Source organism: Halichoerus grypus, chromosome 10 (genome assembly GCF_964656455.1).
Source record: "Halichoerus grypus chromosome 10, mHalGry1.hap1.1, whole genome shotgun sequence".
Lineage (NCBI taxonomy): Eukaryota > Metazoa > Chordata > Mammalia > Carnivora > Phocidae > Halichoerus > Halichoerus grypus.
The window spans coordinates 108146046-108166934 of record NC_135721.1 but is presented as its reverse complement, the minus strand read 5'-3'; the positions used below and the strand labels follow the sequence as shown (position 1 = coordinate 108166934).

At 40.0% G+C, this 20889-nt stretch overlaps 1 protein-coding gene and 1 long non-coding RNA gene across 6 annotated transcripts in view; one reads left to right on the top strand and one right to left on the bottom strand.

Annotated features, from left to right (window-relative positions):
• GPCPD1 (glycerophosphocholine phosphodiesterase 1) overlaps positions 1 to 15839 on the bottom strand; it is a 61376-nt gene extending 45537 nt beyond the window's left edge. For 3 of the 5 annotated variants that reach the window (XM_078056966.1, XM_078056968.1, XM_078056970.1), the window contains exons 1-4: positions 15700 to 15839; positions 10368 to 10444; positions 6732 to 6831; positions 2025 to 2109 (exon numbers count right to left, since the gene is read on the bottom strand). In XM_078056966.1, coding sequence (XP_077913092.1) covers positions 2025 to 2109; positions 6732 to 6831; positions 10368 to 10416 — 234 coding nt within the window. In that variant the 5' untranslated portion in view covers positions 10417 to 10444; positions 15700 to 15839. Of the gene's footprint in view, positions 1 to 2024; positions 2110 to 6731; positions 6832 to 10367; positions 10445 to 13176; positions 13198 to 15699 lie in introns of those variants that run through there. The other 2 variants (XM_078056967.1, XM_078056969.1) reach the window with 2 other exon arrangements.
• Positions 15840 to 15899: 60 nt separating this feature from the next.
• Positions 15900 to 18294, top strand: LOC118554238 (uncharacterized). Its single transcript, XR_004926395.2, has 2 exons — positions 15900 to 17452; positions 17782 to 18294. It is a non-coding gene; the product is annotated as an uncharacterized LOC118554238 (long non-coding RNA).
• Positions 18295 to 20889: the final 2595 nt, after the last annotated feature.

The following is a 20889-nucleotide window of genomic DNA, read 5'->3' as shown; positions in this document are numbered from 1 at the left end:
AAATATGAATGGTAAAATTTTATTTATTTGCAATAAAATTTTAGCAATGGAAGGGACCTAAGAAATCTATGGTCCAAGCCCTTCATTTTATAGATAAGAAAACTGAAATATGAAGCTCAAGTGACAAGACCACAAGGATTTTTAGCTTAGGCTCTACAAATGCTTGGGTAGACTACCTCAGCAAAATTAATCTTATTACTCATTTCAGCTTTTCAGTGTTTCATAATTACTTTGCTTTCCCATCATTCTTTATATTCATAAAATATATATTCCAATAATTTACATTTTACAATTTAAGATTCTCTGCACATTAGTTTTATCATTTGACAATGCACAACTGAGACAAAGTTTCATAATTATTTCTATTTAAAATTATGTTTCATTTAAAGAGCGCCACCAACTTTTAAAAGAAAAGAAGTGTCATTTTAAGCTGGCATGTGGAAAAAAAAAAACCTCTAGCTATATGCATGGGATTTTATGTAGCTATTTACTCTAGTCCATGAAAAACATACTTACCATGGCAGCCCCTGCATCACACGGTACATGTGTACACGATACAGAGCACCTACTTAAAGAAACACACTCACCAACACATACTGTAAACTTTTGCAAGTATTACAAGGGGAAAAACTTGTTTTTTTACTGTAAGCAGACTTCTTGCCAATTTTTTCAGAAAGGCAGTTTGGACTGATTTGCTGCTTTTGGTTACATTTTCAATGAAGAGGGAAAATACTGTAGGTTGGCTTAATTTGATCTATGTTGACAATAGTCTTACTTTAGAAAACTATGCCCAAAGGACTCATTTTGATTTTTCTTGTCCAAATGCCCCTTTAAGTAAAATCTGTTGATTTCACATATTACAAATTTCACATACCAGGATCCTTCAAATAAACTTTCAATGTCGAGTGCTATGACCTACTTATCACTGCACAACTGTTCAATTTAAACTGAAAAACTCTGCCACAATGCATAACCCTTATGCCAAATAAATGATCTTAAGTCATTAAAATGAGACTATTGTCAAGATAAGCCAACACGACGATCAACCATAATGTAATTTTAATTACTGAGTATTTACAATATATTCTTGGAATAAGAAACGTAATAGGTGCAAAAGACAGCTGAAGTGGCTTTGTCAGTTTTTTCTTTTCTATAATGGTGGCTAAGAGAATGAGGTAACAGCGGCTGCTTGCATTTTTCACATGTAACAAGTATTCAATGATCCCAAAGGGAAATAAAATTTTAAAACGGTTTAATGCATGTTCTGCTTCCTAGACTCCTGCCTAAACCCCTGCTCACATGCAGCCTAAGTGTGCTCAAAGATAAAAATCTGAAGGAAAAGAATCCTTTCAGGAAATAAGCATCTTTAAAATAAGAGGGAAAGAATCAACTTTTTTTCTTTTCTAAATATGAAAACAATCCCAAAATAATAAATCATTGTGAGCAAGCAGATTAGATTTTACAGATACTCCAAAGGCTTTCAGAAAAGATCCTAATCTATCAACACCATGGTTGAAAAAAATCTAAGAGGAATGACTTTCAGTTTTGATAGGAGTTAAAACAAATGCAGCCACTAAGAGATGGCTGTTGTGAAATAATTTTTTAAAATAATTACTCAAAGCTGGCTATATACTCCTTCAAATGTATTTATACCACATAAGGATTAAAAAATGAAACAAAAAGAAAACGCTTTTAAAACTGGTTACTAACAGGTTTACAAAAGTTACAGAAAAAGTACAGCTACTGAGAACACTCATTTATCATTAAAACCAATTTCATAACAAGAATACTGCAGAGTATACTTACTATTAGTCTTTTAAAAATTCCACTGCAGACATCGTCTGCCTCTGAAGTGGCTACTTGCTTGCTTTTTAGCACTAAAATATTATTAATCTAGAGTTCTGTTTTCCTTATTTGATCAAAACAAACTCTTATTACTTTCAATGTTTCCAAACTGAAATTAGTTGCTTTTTAAAAGAAGTAAGTTTGTTAAAGAAACTGGAAACTAGATAAAAAAAACATACCTTTGGTTCTAAAAAGCACCCTTTGAAGTAGCGATACTGAACTGATACTCCTCTAGTGAGTACAATGGTTGCTTTCCATAACATGCTGTGAAGAAAAAGAGCAGAAGCATTAATATCAAATTAAAATGCATAAAGAATTCATAATTCATAAAACCCCTCCAGCTAGGTCTGTGACCAATACCACTTATTTATTCCTACACAAAATTATACTCCAGGCCTACCCTGCACCAGGCACTGGGAACACAGTGATGAATAAGGCAGAAAGAGCCCTATCTTTAAGCAGATTGCTTTCTTGTGAGGGTAGACAAACAAATCACCAAACATACATAGCAAGGGCTATGTATGTGACAGGAAGTTTTGGAGGAGAGGCCTCAATGAGGAAGAACAGTCTGCGAGTAGTCCTACACAATGAGAAGGAACCAGCCATATAAAGACAAGAAGTATTCCAAACAGAAAAAGTAGCACAAAGGTGGAAGCGACAGTCAGAATCTTCTCTGACTTCCCACTTAGAGATGTTATAGGGCTGCTAAGAGGCTTTGGGGCTGAGGCAGATGAGCTATACTCATGTTCCCAACTGTCCCTTATCCTGACTGACCTGCCCAGCCTCTGGCTATTCCCCTCGCCAAGCAATTGGGATCTGTATCTTACTTGTTTCAACTCAGTGTCTTCCTCTGACCTATGCTATGCCAACACAGTCTACTACTACTCTAAGGCTTTGACTCAACAGTGAAAGCAGTCACTACAACTCATGATTATAAATGATTTTTATTACCTTCCAATCATAGACCAGTGCTATCCAAAGTGTGATCCAAGGACCATCAATATCACCCTGGAGTGTGTTAGAAATCCAAATTTTCAGGCCACACCTAGACCTCCTGAATTAGAAACTCTGGGGGGGAGAGTCCAGCAATCTGTAATTTAACAAGCCTCCAGGTGACTCTGATGATGAACACTTCAGTTTGAGAGGCACTGTCATAGACCATTACCCAAACATTAATTCAGCATGAATAGTTTAGTGAATAAACAGCAGCTCCAAATGTTCTTCCCCGATACCAGATGGCTAGCACTGCTTCGCACCTGGCTTTAGGGCATTATCCTCACTCGGACTCAGTCCTGGGTTCCTAACAAAATATCCACAACCACCTGTCACCCATGGTCAACAATCAGATTAATCTGGTAGTAATAAAATACATATGCCCTGGCTCCACCCTGAGAGACTCTGATTTCAGAGGTCTGGGTGGAGCCCGGTCATGTGGAGTTTGATAAAACTTCACAGGGTAGGTGAAGATAGAAGGCTAGTTGAGGGCCACTGCTATAAAACAAGAACGGCAAATGCTCGGCACATGCACCCGCACTACTTTTCCCTGATAAGCCTCAGAATCCTTTTCAACACAGCATTCCAGGCAGACGTATCTACCAACTCTGAGGTGCAATTATTTCCCATCTCTGCTACAAAAAAATGGCAAATTTCTAGCACTATTTCATTCATAAATCAATCAGTCAGAGTATGTGAAGCCAGCGCCAGACGTGTACAGTAGAATTAGCGGGAAGCTCTGAAAAACGTGCTGGGGCCCCTCTCTCATGCCTACTTCCTCATTCCCCAGGGGTAGGATCTAGACATGTGTATTTTTTAAAGCCCTCACAAGTGAGTCTAACGTGCGCCCCTGGTTAAGAACTGCTGAATGAAAAGCGATGGAGAGAGCAAAGCAATGAGTTTTTTTATTCCATTTCCCTAAGTAAATGTTGCAAAATTAAAAATGAACTGGAACTGAGGTGCCTGGGTGGCTCAGTACGTTAAGCGGCTGTCTTCGGCTCAGGTCATGATCCCAAGGTCCTGGGATCGAGCCCCAGATCTGGCTCGCTGCTCAGCGGGAAGCCTGCTTCTCCCTCTCCCACTCCCCCTGCTTGTGTTCCCTCTCTCGCTGTCTCTCTGTGTCAAATAAATAAAATCTTTAAAAAAAAAAAAAAATGAACCGGAACTGTTCAGTGACATAAAAAATGAACATAATCTGCTGAAATTCAAGAAGTCAGGAAAGAGGGGCAATGAGGCTCAGTGCACCTGCCTGATTCTGAATGACCTCATATCCTCCCCCCAAATACCATAAAATCTACAAGAGCAAATAAAACCACAAGTGACCCACATTTTCTGCATTATTAGGAAACAATACTATGACTTTCAAATTATCTGTAAGTTGAAAAAAAAAATCCTAACAGCGCTCTTGTCACTACAAGCCTATAGCTATGGAGAAGCTTGAGAGGCTCTGAAAAAGAGCTTTGTACAAATGGCTTAGATGCGCAACACTGAAATCCAAATAAACACAATTCTAAAACACAAGAATGGTGTTCAAGGCAAATGCTTTTTGTATCCTCTTGTATCATCTACTTCCTTTCTCCATGTGAAACACTGTTTATCTGCCATATATGAATCAATTACATTTCAATGTGCATCAGCAAGGTAAAGTGGCTGTTCCCTTCAAGTTACGTAGTTAAGTATTATCTCATCTGTTCACTTAACTTTGACCAGGTTGGCTGAAATGGACTTAAGACATGTGACAGGGCAGCTCAAGCGTTCAGGGCAAGGTGTGTTTTAGGAACAAGTTCAGAAAGATATACGGTTTTACTTCAGACTGATCTGAAAATGGAAGAAAAAATAGCCACTTGAAGGGAATAAACATTTCGTTCCTCTGTGCTTCCAATATTATTTACCAATAAAACTTTACTTATAAAAACAGCTGAGAATTGGCTGAGAAAAAGTGTCACACTAATGACAAATAGGAAAAGGGTGTTTTATAGATTTTTTTAAAGATTTTATTCATTTATATTGTCAGAGAAAGTGCGAGTGCACAAGCAGGGGGAGCGCAGGCAGAGGGAGAAACAGGCTCCCCGCTGAGCAAGGAGCCCCATGGGGGACTGGATCCCAGGACCCTGGGATCATGACCTGCACAAAAGGCAGGCGCTTAACTGACTGAGCCACCCAGGCGCCCCTGTTTTTCTTTTCCTTAATTTGCATTATGGTACTGTATTGTTACTTTCTTTTGCTTTGCCATCAGTGCTCCTCAAACTATCTGTTGTGAAGGACCAGTTTTTGTTTGTCTGTCCTGTAACCAATAATTCTATGTATCCAGTGCAACAGAGATGAGTCCACAAGGACATGCATGAATGTCCCAGCAATGTCAAAGTGCTATAAACATTTCTAAATGATTGCTCTTAATTTCTATATTTCTCACATAATGCACTGATTATTAGAAAAACTAAAGTTTTTTTTTCTCTAGCACTGGCCCACAGGCCACATTTTCAGTAGCACTGCTCTACATGGAAAACAATTTGAGCTTAATAATCATGTAATCTGGTGTTTCTCCCTAGGGCCACTGCATGTGTTTGTATTCTGTTTAAGATCTCCACTCTACTTACCTCCCACACATACATCTTTACAACCCATAACGCTTCCAAATATCCCCAAGTGAAGAAGTACCATCTTTGTCAATATTCACTGATTCTGTCCTAACCCTTTTACCATGCAGATGAGGTAACCCAGGCCTAGAAAAATTAGATCTGCCCAAGATTGCAGTTAACTGCAGAACTGAAACCAGCACCCAGGCCCTTCTTTCCCCACTGCAATGCACCAGTACACCCATGCTAACTTTAGTGCTGTATTTAATGTCGGCTGCAAACTCATTTCAGTACATTAACTAAAATACCTGTTCCACTTCTCTGCTACAGAAAATTATTTTATAGGCCAAAGCAAAAATCAGATCTTTTATCAAGAATATGTACTGAGAGGGGTTCAGTTGATTAAGCATCTGCTTTCGGCTCAGGTCATGATCCTGGGGTCCTGAGATTGAGCCCCACATCGGGCTCCCTATTCAGCGGGGAGTCTGCTCCTCCTTCTCCCTTTGCCCCTCCCCCACCACCACTGGTGTGCTCTCTCTCTTGATCTCTCTCTCAAATAAATAAATAAAATCTTAAAAAAAAAAAGAATATAGGGGCACCTGGGTGGCTCAGTTGGTTAAGCGACTGCCTTCGGCTCAGGTCATGATCCCAGGGTCCTGGGACAGAGCCCCACATCAGGCTCCCTGCTCAGCGGGAAGCCTGCTTCTCCCTCTCCCTCTGCCTGCTGCTCTTCCTACTGTGCTCTCTCTCTGTGTCAAATAAATAAATAAAATCTTAAAAAAAAAAAAAAAGAATATATACTGAGAGCCAAAACATAATACCTTAAAAAAGCTTAAAAAAATAAGAAATAGAGGGGCGCCTGGGTGGCTCAGTCCTTAAGCGTCTGCCTTCGGCTCAGGTCATGATCCCAGGGTCCTGCGATCAAGCCCCACATCAGGCTCCCTGCTCGGCAGGAAGCCTGCTTCTCCCTCTCCTGCTCCCCCTGCTTGTGTTCCCTCTCTAGCTCTCTCTCTGTCAAATAAATAAATAAAATCTTAAAAAAAAAAAATAAGAAATAGCAATATAAGCCTGTTATTTAGAAATATGGTGGTAACTACCAAAAGAACCAGCCGAAAGTTGAAAATGGTTGAAGTGGGAAATTGAGAAACAGAAACTTTTTTTTTTACAACCAACCTTGTACAACTACTTCACTCTATGCACATGCAAGAACGGTCATAAAAATAAAAGAGGAAAACTATATGAAGGTATCTTAGAAACCCCCCAAGTTTCTAATCTGGATGTCACAATTATTCTGTAACCTGTTATTTCTCTTCTTACCTTTCACCACCTGTCTCATTTTCTGGAAGAAGAGCCACAGCATTCTGAGGACTCCAGTTTCCCAAAGCATCACAGCTTCCACATATGGCAAAAATTTCTCCTAAAGAAACAGAACAAGCAGTTATAGTGGGCTAAGCAAGAAAGTTTCAAATTTTAGTTCTAGGAAGCACGAAAAGAGCAGTCAGTTCCACTAGAACCTGGATGCAGAGTCACCTTTAGCAGAGATGGAGGAGCCTCCCTGGAGACATGCGTCAGACCCAGGCACTGCACTAACACCTGCATTCTTAACTTGACCTACCTCTACAGAACCAAAACCAAAGAAAAGGAGGGATGTATAGAGGTGAACTATTCTTCATTTGTTCAACCACTTAACTGAGCCAATAAACAAGCACCAAGAAGACAAAGTGCTCATGCCACAGTTCCTGCCTTCAAGGCAGCTTCCGATTTATTTATTTATTTTTTTTAATGTTTTTTTTAAAGACACAGTGAGAGAGGGAACACAAGCAGGGGGGGTGGGAGAGAGAGAAGCAGGCCTCCCGCGGAGCAGGGAGCCCGATGTAGGGCTCGATCCCAGGACCCTGGGACCATGACACGAGCCGAAGGCAGACGCTTAACGACTGAGCCACCCAGGTGCCCCAAGGCAGCTTCCGATTTAAAAAGGCACACACTAAATGCACATAAGTATTCTAGAGAAACAGTAACCATTATTTTCTAGGAACTCAAACAGTGGCTATTAACAAGCTAAAGATTAAGAAAATTATCAATGGGGACAACAACAATAACAAAAAATCCTCAAAACAAAGACTTACATAGTGAAAAATCTAGTTTTCCTTACTAAAATAATGACTATTGTTTTACCTGAACACTTCTCATCAACAGACAAACCAAAATATAGCTGTCATCTATATTTGCTGAATTACATACATTCAGTAAAAGTCTACAACTTCAAGGTGCCTGGGTGGTTTAGTCAGTTGAGCGTCCGACTCTTGGTTTCAGCTTGGGTCATGATCTTGGGTCGTGGGATCAAGCCCTGTGTTGGGCTCCACACTGAGCGGGGAGTCTGCTTGAGATTCTCTCTCGCCCTCTCCCTCTGGCACCCCTGCCACTCCTGCTTGCACATGTTCTCTCTAAAATGAATAAATCTTTAAAAAAATTATTGGATATAAGTGGAGAAGACTTTGACTTACATAGCAATACATTCTGAATTACTATAATTAAAATCATAAAGAAAAAGATAATGAACTGAGGCCAAGAGAACAAAGTTCAAGACAAACTCCTCCACATTCTGAGTGGCTTTTAAGCACTACTCTAGTAAAGCCAGAACTGTAGTTGGCTTTAACCACCTGCGTGAGCATTCTATAAGCTTGGACTGTCTAAAACTTAACTAAAATTTCAAGTGCGATAATCACTCAGGAGTTTTTGGGGTTCTAAATACATTTTTGTCAAGCATAGAGTGGTTACATATAGAGATTTCATATCAAAATATTCACCAATTCTTTAGAGTAACCAGATTTTGTTTTGTAATTAACTTAGGTTATCACCACCTTCTCTGATTAAAAAGATAAATGCTGTTGCTAAATATAAATATTCATTCCCAAAGTCATACATGTTGCTGTGTACATGGTCCTCTCTTACATTCACATCCACCACTATCTTCCCTCTAGTCCTTGAGAATAAGACCCTCATCAAGCTCACCCTTCTAGGGACAATTCTGTGGTTGGTCCCTATGCCTGACATGGCCAGCTCCTTCTAACTTAAGTGCCTGTGTACAATTCTCTGAAAGGATATGATACCGCTCTGCAGTTTTCTCTCCACAGAGAAGGCTATACACTGGACTAAGGTGAGCTCTTGACCCAAGTGAGCCAACCTATCAGCTGCTGGCAATCTTCAATCTGCAGAATCCTGCCCAGAGATGGGAGCTCTCTACCAGATCATCTTGGCGAAGAATTTAACTTGGACAAACATACACTCTGTCAACTGCTCTTGATGTGGGAAACAAAGGCAGAAGAAAAATTATTAAATTTCCTACTACGTACAGCCCACTGACAAGTCCTTGAAAGAGGCAGAGTGACATTCCTCTAGGGACTCAACTGCCTCAATGTTAATACTTTGCTAAGGGCAAAAGACAATTCTAGTCTGACCACCCCCCCCATCCTGTAAGTCTACTTTAACATATAAAAATTCCTTTGGAAACTTCCTTTATCTCTAAACCCCCCCAAGATACGTGTTGGTAATCATCCCCCAAGCATATGGCACACCGATATACATCTGAAGGGTCTCATGACTAAAGTTTTATTAGGCAGTAATAAATTACCTTTTCCCAACAATAGCTAGCCCCCTCAAAGTCCTGGAAACCTTGCTTCCAAAATTCCTTAGAGACTTATGCTATCCCTAACCCCCTCCCAACTTGAAAGTATATAATGGGCCACTCCTCATGACCCCGATGCAGCTCTTTCTGCCGAAGGGTCCTGTCCCTGTGCTTTAATAAAACCACCTTTTTGCACTAAAGACGTCTCAAGAATTCCTTCTTGGCCATCGGCTTTGAACCCTAATGACGTCTTTCCTACATCACTCTGATGGCTGCTAGACCAAAGATGCTGAATATACAGAGTGAATCATTTATTCATATTTTGAACACATATTTACCCCTATTCTGAGCCAGGCACTGTGTTAGATGCATGCACTCAGCATGACAAGACAAAGTCACATTTTCACAGAGCTTACAATCTATCCATAAACAAAATTACTCAAATAATTCCATAAAATCTGTAAGGTACTACGAAAAGTCCTGGAACCCTGAATTTCACAGGGATCCTAACCTAGCTAAATGTGGGGTTGGCATTAAGGAGAGTTAAAGGGGAGAAGGGAGGCCACAGATCTAGACAGAGGAAACAATTTGAGAAAGGCCCAAAAGAGGGAAAGAATGTAACAGATTTGAGGAACTGGCCAGTATTATAGTGAGTATATTAAATAAGGAGATACATACCCCAGGCGTGATACTATTTTGATATGCTATTTACCCTAAAATTATTTCACACTGCTTTAGTAGACAGCAAAACATACAATAAGCCAAAAAATTTACAAATAGGGAACAAAGTTATCTTAACCAAATAGTTCACCAACTTCTTGCACTAGCAAAATTTCCCTCATTTTCATGGTTAGTCCAACTATCTTCGTCCTATGCAAAATTAAATAAATTCACAGCTTTCTTGGAAAATATGAGACTAAGACATTTACTATTTGGGGAAGTATGGTTTCTTTTCTTTTCTTTTTTTTTTTTTTAAGATTTTATTTATTTGACAGAGAGAGAGAGACAGTGAGAGAGGGAACACAAGCAGGGGGGAGTGGGAGAGGGAGAAGCAGGCCTCCCACCAAGCAGGGAGCCCGATGCGGGGCTCGATCCCAGGACCCTGGGATCAGGGCCTGAGCCGAAGGCAGACGCTTAACGACTGAGCCACCCCCGCACCCCCTTAAGTATACTATACTCCAAGCACATTTCTGAAAAATAAGCTAAGTTCTAAAGATAGTTTCATCTAAAAATTAGTCCTATTGTAATAACAAACTGCATATTTAAGATAATCAAGATAAAAAAAATACTCATGTAAAATTTTGTTTTAAAGTAAAATTTTACAATACCTGGTAAAAGAGTTCCTCTTATTTCAAAAGTAACCTGAGAAGGTGTCATTCTGATGGATTTATTTTACAATGTTGAGCTAGGGAGAAAAAGAGAAGATGTCATTTAAAATATATAAAAATCTTAGCTCTAAATAGCTACCACCAAGAAACAAATTAAAAAACAAAACAAAAACCAAAAATAAATAAATCAAAACTGTGAACAAAAGATTCCAGAAAACTTATATATAAAGGCTGAATGATTTAGGAAGTACCCAGCAATTTTTTAGGCATAATGTTAAAACCTATTCTGTGTGTAGGGACCAGAAAAATTGCAAAACAAGTGTCCAAACTTTTTTTTTTTTTAAGGATTCAAGATTCTGTTACAAACTTTCTCTTCTGATAAGCAGCTGTTCTGAACTCAATCTATCTTTCCCGACCAGGCTCATGTTATGATGGAGGAAAAAAAGCAAAACAAAAACAAAACACAACTACAGATAGAAAAAAACTTGGCTCAAGAGAGAATTTCTACTTCAATAAGGTTTCAACTTTAATAACAAGGAAACAACTGAAGAACTTAAGTACCATTCACTGAAACAAACTAGTTATGTTCTGCAACAAGATGCAGATTCTGCTTCTAAGTAATGTAACTAATAACTTAAAAAAAAAAACACAACCCTCCCCCATAAACCACTCTTTTCAGATTTTCTCTGGACTGTTATTACTCTAGTTCTGTAGACTCAAATTTAAAGTCTCAACTCTGTGATCTATTACCAAACCCTGTTGATTCTAATTGATCCTACATATATGCCTTTCTTTCTACGGTCTGAACTTCATTCAAAATCCTAAGCATTCTAACCTGGATTGGATTCTGCATTCTTGGATTCTGTCTCCCCAATAATACATTTTTTGGATTTGTCTTTGGATTCTGTCTTCCCAATAATACATTTATGTCAGTTAAAATATTCTTCCTCATGTCCCTGACTAGGAATTACTTCGATTACTTACAGAAATCTAAACCCCTAATCCTTGATGTCCTATCCACATTTTCTCTCTAGCTGATTTTTCATTTCTTGGTTGTTTTTCCCAGCCAAACCAATCTGTTTACCACCCCCTAATTTAAGTACCTGAGGAAAGATAACAGATTTTTAAAAATATATACAGTATCAATTCTAAAGGAGGCTATATAACATATATAGAAAGAACACACACTCTACACAAGGGCAGATCATTCTACATAACTTCTCCAAACCCTCCCCAAAATTTTGTGCCCCAATTCACCAGTATTCCTAAAATAATTCCAATGTCTTTACTCTGCATCATTTCATTAGTTTACCAGCTTAAAGGTTATTTGTATTTATACATTATTTTAAAAATCATAAAGTAATTTTCATAGCTATTCATTCTTCTATTTCCCCTTTGCTCCTTTTCCCACCCCATGAACGTATACCCAACTCTGCAATGACCATTCAATGAACACTGCTGCTCAAGTAACTACACTTCCAAGCCAAGGCAGATCTATAGCAAGCAGTTCTCACTGGGGACAATTCTGCCCTCCAAGGGGTATTTGGCAATGTCAGGAGACATTTTTGGTTGTCGCAACTGGGAGTGATACTGCTGGCATCCAGTGGATAGAGGCCAAAGTGCTGTTAAACACCATGCAATGCACAGAATAGCTCTCCACAAATAACTGTCCACCTCCAAATAACAATAGGGCTGAGGCTGAGAAACCTGATCCACAGGGGGCTGCTATGAGGGTCAAAATTCCAGACTCACTGTTAGCTACAAACTATTTATCATCCCACTTACATCAATGATAAAATGTAAATACTGAATATTCGTATTAAGCAAGACCACCAGTCAATGTGGTTTCATATCACCTTCATACAGAATTCCCTATTTGATAACTCTACCATTTCAGTTAGAAAACCCAAGACCGTGCACTAGAGAAAATCCTGTCCTTGATCAAAATAATTTGTGTCTAAGAACAAACACAATCTATTTAAAGCATATACATTCAGTTCTAGCACTGCCAAAGAATGTTCTAAAACTAAAAATAGCTGTAGACTGTTAACCCCCTCATTAAACAATCATTATCCAAGTATCTTATTAGCTCTCCTTTAATATGACATCTGATAGGAATCGGAGTACTAACTCTAAGAATAGTTAATATCTCCTTTTCTAATAATTAAATAGTTCACTTAAACACCACACTCTTACCTTTAATTTATGTCATATAAAGAAACCTCAAGACTAGCAAAAGAGCTTGGCTTTTACGTAACTGAATTTTGAGACACAGCAAAAAGCCCCATCATCCAGCAAAACTGGTGCATAACCAACCTTAATCGCAACCTGCAACTTCTACTTTCACCCAGTATTTACTGTCAGTTTTCAACAAAGGACTACATAATCTCATCTACATAATTACATAGTTGCTACTCAACTATTTTCTGATCAATTTTAAATATCTATTTTAGCCAATTTTAGGGAAATCAAATGTAATTATTCCCATGTATTAAAATCAACAACTGGCACAAAATTACCTCTAAATTTCTACTGCATTAAATGGGAAACTTACATAAATTCAATTGATTATTAAAATTGACTTTCATTCTTAAGGTTGCTTGTAAAAGTGCCTATAGTAACTTGGTAACAGCTATTGTAATAGCTGCAGTAAATGTACTGTACAAAACCACATACACAAGCACAAAAATACCCCCACCCCCAAAACCTCCCTGGATGTCAACAAAGCATCATTTTTCGTTTGGATTGCCAAAAGTCCTATAGTGTGGTTTAATTTCCTCTCTTCCCCCTCCACAATTTAATACCATACCAAATAAAAGCCTGGGGAGCTGCTCCTACATCAGTTTACTTGATGGTGGACAGAGGCCAAAATTCTGGTGCAGGATTGGCGTGCACAATTTTGGCACCCAGCTACCACCAAAACAGTAGTGACAAAGTAAAATACTGTACTGTTGCAGAATGCAAAATTTACACACCCACCAACACTTCCTCTTCCAAACAAGCAAAAAGAAAAAAAAAAAAATCCCAACTTGGACAGGGGAGGTCTTCCAGACATACACAAAACAAGAGTAAGGTGAAAAAATCTAGTCATTTTCATGTACATGAGCTGACTGTAAATATAATTTAACCAACGCAATTTGTTTTATATAAAACTTCCATTTTGTGCTTTTTGAAGATAAATATCAAACAGTATTCTCATCTGAGATTTTGAGTAGCATCTAACAGTATTTTAACACTTTTTTAAAGACTTAAGCAATTAGTAAAGTATGACATTGTAATTTACATTCAAGAAATATTTCAGAGTTTACACTACCTGCCAAAATAAATTTTACTCTATTTTTTTGGTCAAAGAAACTATCCCAACACATGACCTTACTGGTCTACCAGCTTGGGGAACAAAAGGGGTATTTATTTTTTTTTTTTTTCAAAGATTTTATTTATTTATTTATTTGAGAGAGAGAGAGAGAGAGAGAAAGAGAAATAGCATGAGAGGGGAGAGGGTCAGTGGGAGAAGCAGGCTCCCCGCTGAGCCAGGAGCCCGATGTGGGACTCGATCCCAGGATTCCGGGACCATGACCTGAGCTGAAGGCAGTCGCTTAACCAACTGAGCCACCCACGCACTCCAAAAGGGATATTTAAGCAAACCAAGGTACAGGAACATTTAGTTTACAGCTATATTGAGATCACAGATATTTTTAGTTAAAATGTGTTTTTCTGGCCGAAAAGAACATCTCTGTCTTCCTTCAAATTTTTTCAAAGAAAAAAGCCATTTCCAAGTCTTACTCTTTCCTAGACTCCAGCAGCTTTGGTCCTCATAACTGGCTATAAAGAATATATGAAATACCTATGTTTTCCTAAGTTAATTTCTGTTAATCCTTTTGGAGGATCATTATGACCCCACTATTCTGACCCCAGTATACTTGAGCCATGCAGACATGAATGGATTTTCATAAAGAAAGCATTTCTGGAGATTTCACTAAGCCAGGTTTATTCCTGGTTCAACTTTCTAAGCAACGCAGTAAAAGTTTTCCAAATGTTTTCCATTTCACTTTGTCTTGATATTATGTCATGTATAGTCCATATGCTTTCCCTGGTTAGATTACATACAAGGATTTGATTCATCAACCTACTTTTTGTAGGTATCAAATTTTACTCTGCCACTGTGAGATTTCTTTTGTGGTCATTATTTTTCCGAACAGAACTTTCCTAAGTCTTATTTTGTGTAGAATATTGGTTCTCCCTAGTTCTTAAGTCCAGAACAGATTAGGCCATGTGCAGTTTTACCTGTTTGCTTTATCCTGAATCATTTGTATCCAGACCATCAGGAGTTGAAAAAAGGACAGATAGCTTGTATTTACTTCTTAGCTAAGTCACAACTGTCAGAAATGTAGCAAGAGGGAGAAACATGAAGGGGTAGAGAAGGGGGTAGTTACTAGGCGCGAACAGAGAGGGCCACAGAAGAGTATGAAGAAAACATCATCAGGTCTAAACATCCTGCTCGGTTCAATCTTTTTCTATGTCGGCACTGTATCGGACTCCACAGCTGCCTCAAAATAAAAGAATTCTCTGCAATTCATGACTGAATTCATGAGCGATTTCCTTTATGACGGGGCAGTGGGGTGAGAGGGGGCTGATGAAGCCCCTAACTGATCGAGGAGTTCCCCCAGAGGGCATCAAGGCAATCTGAAGAGCTTTGGGCCAAGAGCAGTTTTGGAGAGAAGGTGCAGCTTTCCCAAAATTGCATGGAGAGCAAAGATGTCTATTCCTGGGACCTCTCCTTAGGATAAGAAGGCACTTCGGTTTTTTGGAATAACTGGATTATACAAGCATGCCTTCGACTATGTGGTTAGGCAATTTCAGAAAATAAGCAGTTGCCAAAACACTAAGAATTACGCATAGACGGATCGAGTAGTGGTGAGCGAGGGCCATGCTGCGGGTTAGGGGTGCACAAACGGATTTCAGCGGCAATTTTTGTTTCTTCGTTCCTTAAGTTCGTATACTCGTGGTGGTCTTAGGCTCTATGAATTCTGGCAGGGAAAATACTGTACAAATTTTTCAGAGAGGAACTAAGCACCAGGCAGCCCAGCGGAATCGTGGCAGCAAACAATAAAAGTCGAAATAGACAGAGGGTGCCCACCGACGTACCGGCGCGAACGTCCAGGCCAGTGTTCCCCAGGGGACAGTGCCCGCAGGGCCGGGGCCGGGGCACCCTGCCCACCCCTCGCCCCGCCGCATCCCCAGCCGGGCCGCCCTGACAGCTCGGTTGCCACGTGAGCTGCCGCCGCGGCCTCCCCGCACCGAGCGCCGGGCCAGGCCTGGCGGCCCTTCTCACCTGCCTGCTCCGCGGGTCCGCGCCGTCACCGCCGTCGCCGCCGCTGCGCTCGAGAGCGAGGGCCGCGGGCCGAGAAGCCGGGCGCCCGCCGTCAGCGCCTCGCCAGCGCTCCCCCAGGCAGCCCGCGGCGGCGCCGAGCGGCAGGAAGCGGCTCCGCTCAAACCGGTTTCAGCTGCTCCAGACCAAACCGCCAGGCCACCCCGCGGGGCGGGGCCTGAGGGGCGATGGGGCGGGACTTGACGTCACGCCGGCGCCGTCCTGGCCAATCGGCGGCCGCGCGCGGGGGGCGGGCCCGCGCGTTCCTGGAAAGGGCTAGCGTCGGCGACCGGGGGCGTCGGGGCATCCCCGGGGTCCCCCTATCCCGTGCGTGTTTTCCGCAGACTCGGAACCCAGCTAGGTGCAGCGCCGACATCCGGACTGGGGTCTTAGACGCATTCCTTGCTCCCCAAAGCCGCCTTAGGACGACCAGTCGTGGAGGCCGGAGCTGCAGTTCTGAAATGCATTTTTTGCCATTCAAAAGTGAAGGAAATTAGCAGGCCTAGTGTTTTCTGGAAACTCTTTCGTTACAAAACAGCAAGCACATTTGGACCAAATCTTTAAAGTTGAAAACGAGAATTGAGTGACCTAAGATGTTTGAGCGTTTATACCTTTGCTACACAAAATCTTACAAGGCCAGCAGCATCACCTGGGAGCTGTCAAAATTGCACTCCCTGGACCTTTTCGGATCTGCCTAATCTAATTTGCGTTTAACAAGATCCCCAGGTTATTTGTATGCAAATTAAAGTTTGAAGGAACTTTTCCCAAAGCAAGACAGACCCTCTCTGCAAATTTCTTATTTTGTGAAAAATCAGCCCTACCAAAAACAAAAAAAGCAAAGTTTTCTCTCTTTTGAAGGTCACAGAAAAATTAATCAGCATTTGCTACTTACCTAACTTAAATTTTTACCTTCCCAGCGTCAAAGTTAACTTCTGGTTAACCTCTAATATAAAGTTACATTATCAGTATTTCATTTAAATCAAGTGAGATACTGAAAATTAAAGAACCACCTTTTTAGTGGGTGTTGAAGAACTCTTGCAGTAAGAGATAGCTCAGTGTTGCAAATTGGTTGGAATGGGCCTACTAAAAAAAGCATTTGTATTAGATAAACTCTAGCTTTAGAAAGAGTTTCTAGTTTTATAAATCAAAGTGCTCACAACCACACTTGATATTTCAGCTTGGATTTAACCCCAGGGCATTTCTGACAATGTCACCCATTCAGTTACCAAACAATTATTAAGTGCATGCTTTGTGTTAGGCACAGAATGCAATGGTTTTTTGATGGCACTTTTAATACCAAATTTCTTAAAGAATTAAAATTTCCTCCCAATTATGTACCATTATCTGCTCAAGTCTGCTGTTGTACATTTCCTAATAGCTTGGAGTTTCATTTCTCTGTTGTTAGTCATACTTGAGTGATGGATTTCTTCCCTTCAAGTTTGCTTCCTTTAAATATTTATAATAGATCTTTATTTTCCTGTGATCACCACTTAGTCAAGCTTTATTTGTCTGATGTTCATAGTTCGAGTTGATGGACCCAATCCATGTTCCTTCCCTAAGTCCTATTGAAATTATAGAAGAATTATACATATTTCAAAGATGCCATCAGTGGGCTGGAAGTTGAGGCACTTCTTCAAGATCTAAAACAAACTAGTAGCCTTAGATGATTGGAAGAATAATAAGAACAGAGAAACTTGGACCCACACAGGGAAAGAAGGTACTCCTAGAGATGCCATTTTACAAAACCTTCCTTAGAAATTCTTTAATAGTGCAATATATTTAAGATTACATCATATATTTCCCATTCTGATTGAGATATTGAAATAGAATATAGAGAACATATTCTTTCCTCCCGCCACTTCTGTGGAATGTTATAATTTTTCAAAAACATGGTTAATGAGGTTAATTTACTCATTTCCAGGACTCCATATGTATTGAATTTTACAAAAGATTAACATCTTATTTGATTACATAATGAAATATGTTATCTCATTTGTCTAAAATCAACACTGCATGATCTCACTTTATACCTTAATTTTTTTAAAGGTGGTAATATCACCAGCCGGGCTCCAAGATCTGACGTTTACTGCCTACCTGCTTGTACTCACTGTAGTTTCCTCTTAACTCAGGCAAATGAAACCTGAAACCACCCCTCAGGTGATAGCAACTGCCTTAACAAGACCTCCTGGCCCAGACTATCCAGACCCTTTGAGCTAAACCCCTGCTTTAGCTTGTGCAGAGGGGCCATGGAGTGACCTCTGGAATGACCTTCCATTACTTTTACCTCATTATAATACTAAAATCTCTGCCCAAGGAGGAGTCTCAGCCTCATTTACAGGACATACAATGTACGTATAGGCATGTTTCTTTAAAGCGCATTCGCTACCTTATGTCTGCCCCTATACACGCTGACAAGTCTTCCCTATCTAAATATTCATCCTAACCCTAAAAGTAAGGTACGTATTCACCCATCCTCAGGGAGTCATGACTTTGGAAGCTGTCCTGTATCATCTCCTTATTTGCTGCAAATAAAGTTTTTTTTCTTTGTGCAGCAACTCACCTGGTGTAATTTCTGTGACCCACCAAGGAACAAACCCTGGCTTGGTTACAGTAATGATATTGATGGAAAAGCTCTAGATTTAGGGGCCAGACCTAGACTTCAATCCCACCCTTCACCATCTCTGACATTTTGAGTATAAATAACCATTTTTTGTAACTGGGGACATCTTCAATTTGATTTTGACTAAAGTAACTTTTCATCTATAAGTCATCTGTGGGCTCCATTGTGGGTCACTAGCCAGCCCCATATGGGTGTTAGCTCAAATTTTCATATTTAGGGTAGTAGGATACCATCTGTAAATGACCAATACATTGGTAAAACTGGATATCAGGAAACAGTCTCTAAAGAAAAATTACCATGTGTAACGTAAACATAATTACAACTCTGGAAGGCATCTGCCTTATGGACTCTAGGAATCAAGACGTTGTAAAATTAAGAAGTACAGGGCGCCTGGGTGGCTCAGTTGTTAAGCGTCTGCCTTCGGCTCAGGTCATGATCCCAGGGTCCTGGGATCGAGTCCCACATCGGGCTCCCTGCTCGGCGGGAAGCCTGCTTCTCCCTCTCCCACTCCCCCTGCTTGTGTTCCTGCTCTCGCTGTCTCTCTCTCTCTGTCAAATAAATAAATAAAATCTTTAAAAAAAAAAAATAAATAAAAATAAAAATAAACTCAAAAAACATATAAAAAAAATTTAAAAAAAATAAAATTAAGAAGTACAAGTTATATCAGAAAATGCTGAGCTAAGCCATTTTGTTGTTAGCCTTTTCCACTTATTATTTTTTGTCTTTCCAAATGCCTCTCAGTCTCGTGCATTCTGCGTTAAAATGGATTCCCCAAGGGAATTCCCTTTACTGCTCAAATTGTTCAACAGTTGACTGGCTACCATTTTATCATTTTAGTGAAAATATTGATGACTGTCCACAGAAGGAGCTGTTGTTTTCTGGGCATATCCTTCCTCTGAACAAAAGGACTCTAACAGCTCCACTACCACACAGCAGCCTCAAAATCCCAGCTGCTCTCTCCTGGCTGGCAGCACGCCAGAGAGCCCGGATTGAAGTCAGGAAGGCAGAGGTTCTTGGCAATAGTGGTGCATTTATTATGTGAATGATTTAGATGGGGGAGATAGAGGCAATGATTCTGCTCTTTGTTGTACTCCCAACTTGTTGGCTTACACTATACCATTGTTATTTTTCCTATAAAACAAAAATGAGAGTGAGAACTAACACTTGATTGCTTTTATCTGTTAGATCTCTACTTTGCCCTCCTGTAATTGGGCTCTCAAGGGCAAGGACTACGTATTATTGATCTTCACATCCCAGCACAGTGCTTGGCACAGAGCGGATATAAACATGCTTATAGAAATCATTGAAAATTTCAGGAAAAAGTATTAAAGCAAGTTTGTCAATTCTAGATGTTAACATTAAATACTAAGCCATGTTGTGTCTACCCCCTGGAGAAGCAGGGATTCAGCTGCTATGGGTTCCATTGTATGGCCTCCCCTTGCACTCACATCACCTCATCTTACAAGAGTAGTGCTGTGGCTATCAACACTGACATTGAGTTAGATGACATTCTGACCCACAGCCATGGACATATGGCTCACGTAGTGGTGATGTTTTAAATTTAATTTTGAATACACACCCTAATCCAACAAAGACCCCACCACTCCCTGTTACTCATCCATTGTCCTAATCGTACATTTCACAAGTCCTACCTGGCCCAGATAGGCCTCTGAGTTTGGATTCCAAGGCAACAGAACAAACTGATTATCCTAGTCCAGCCAGGCTAAAGAGAACCTCGTCTTCCTTTCATGAAAATAAATGTATGCTGTGGCTATGTTCCTTATTACATTTTCCTCCTAAAAAAGCAATTGTAAGTCCCAACCCAAAGAGTATGGAGAGAGGGTGAGTATCATCCAAACCGCTTGGGATTCATCCACCTTACCATGCAATCAATTAATGTGACTATACGTAAAAATGCTAAGCCATCAAAAATTAAAATAATCAAAATAGTTTCCTAAAGAAGAGGAAGAAAACACCAAGGACCTATGAAAAGTGATGGCAGTTAGAATTTTGGGGGCATCTTTTTTTCTGAAGATCTAACTAACTACTAGGCTGGGTTTTTAAAATCTGATTAAGTGGCCTTCCTTCATTTAATACAGACATTATATCTATGATTCATGATTAGAGGACTAAATTCTAGTGTGTGTAGTCAACCAAAGTCCATCAGAAATGGAAATTGTCTCCGGAATTATTTTCTTACCCAGCTAACAACAGAAATGAGCATTGATAAATTCAACTGTTTGGCTTTAGAAATGTTTATTTTACTGAGTCTGGGGAGAGAAGTTCCCAGTAGGGAGTTTATGACAGAAAAGTTCTGTAGGAAAATGGCCTCTGAGCCTGAGAAAACTTGTCATTAAAATCAGTGGTTATTTCCTTAGGTATCAGATCGCAGTCCAGAGAAGCCCCTGCCAAACCACCCATTCACCATTCAAATCAGAGAATTATGGCCAAAGCAGGCACCCATTGTGTAAAGCAAATGACCCAAAATTGTTTTGTAGATAAAAACTCATCTCGGAAATATTAAGGAATTCAGA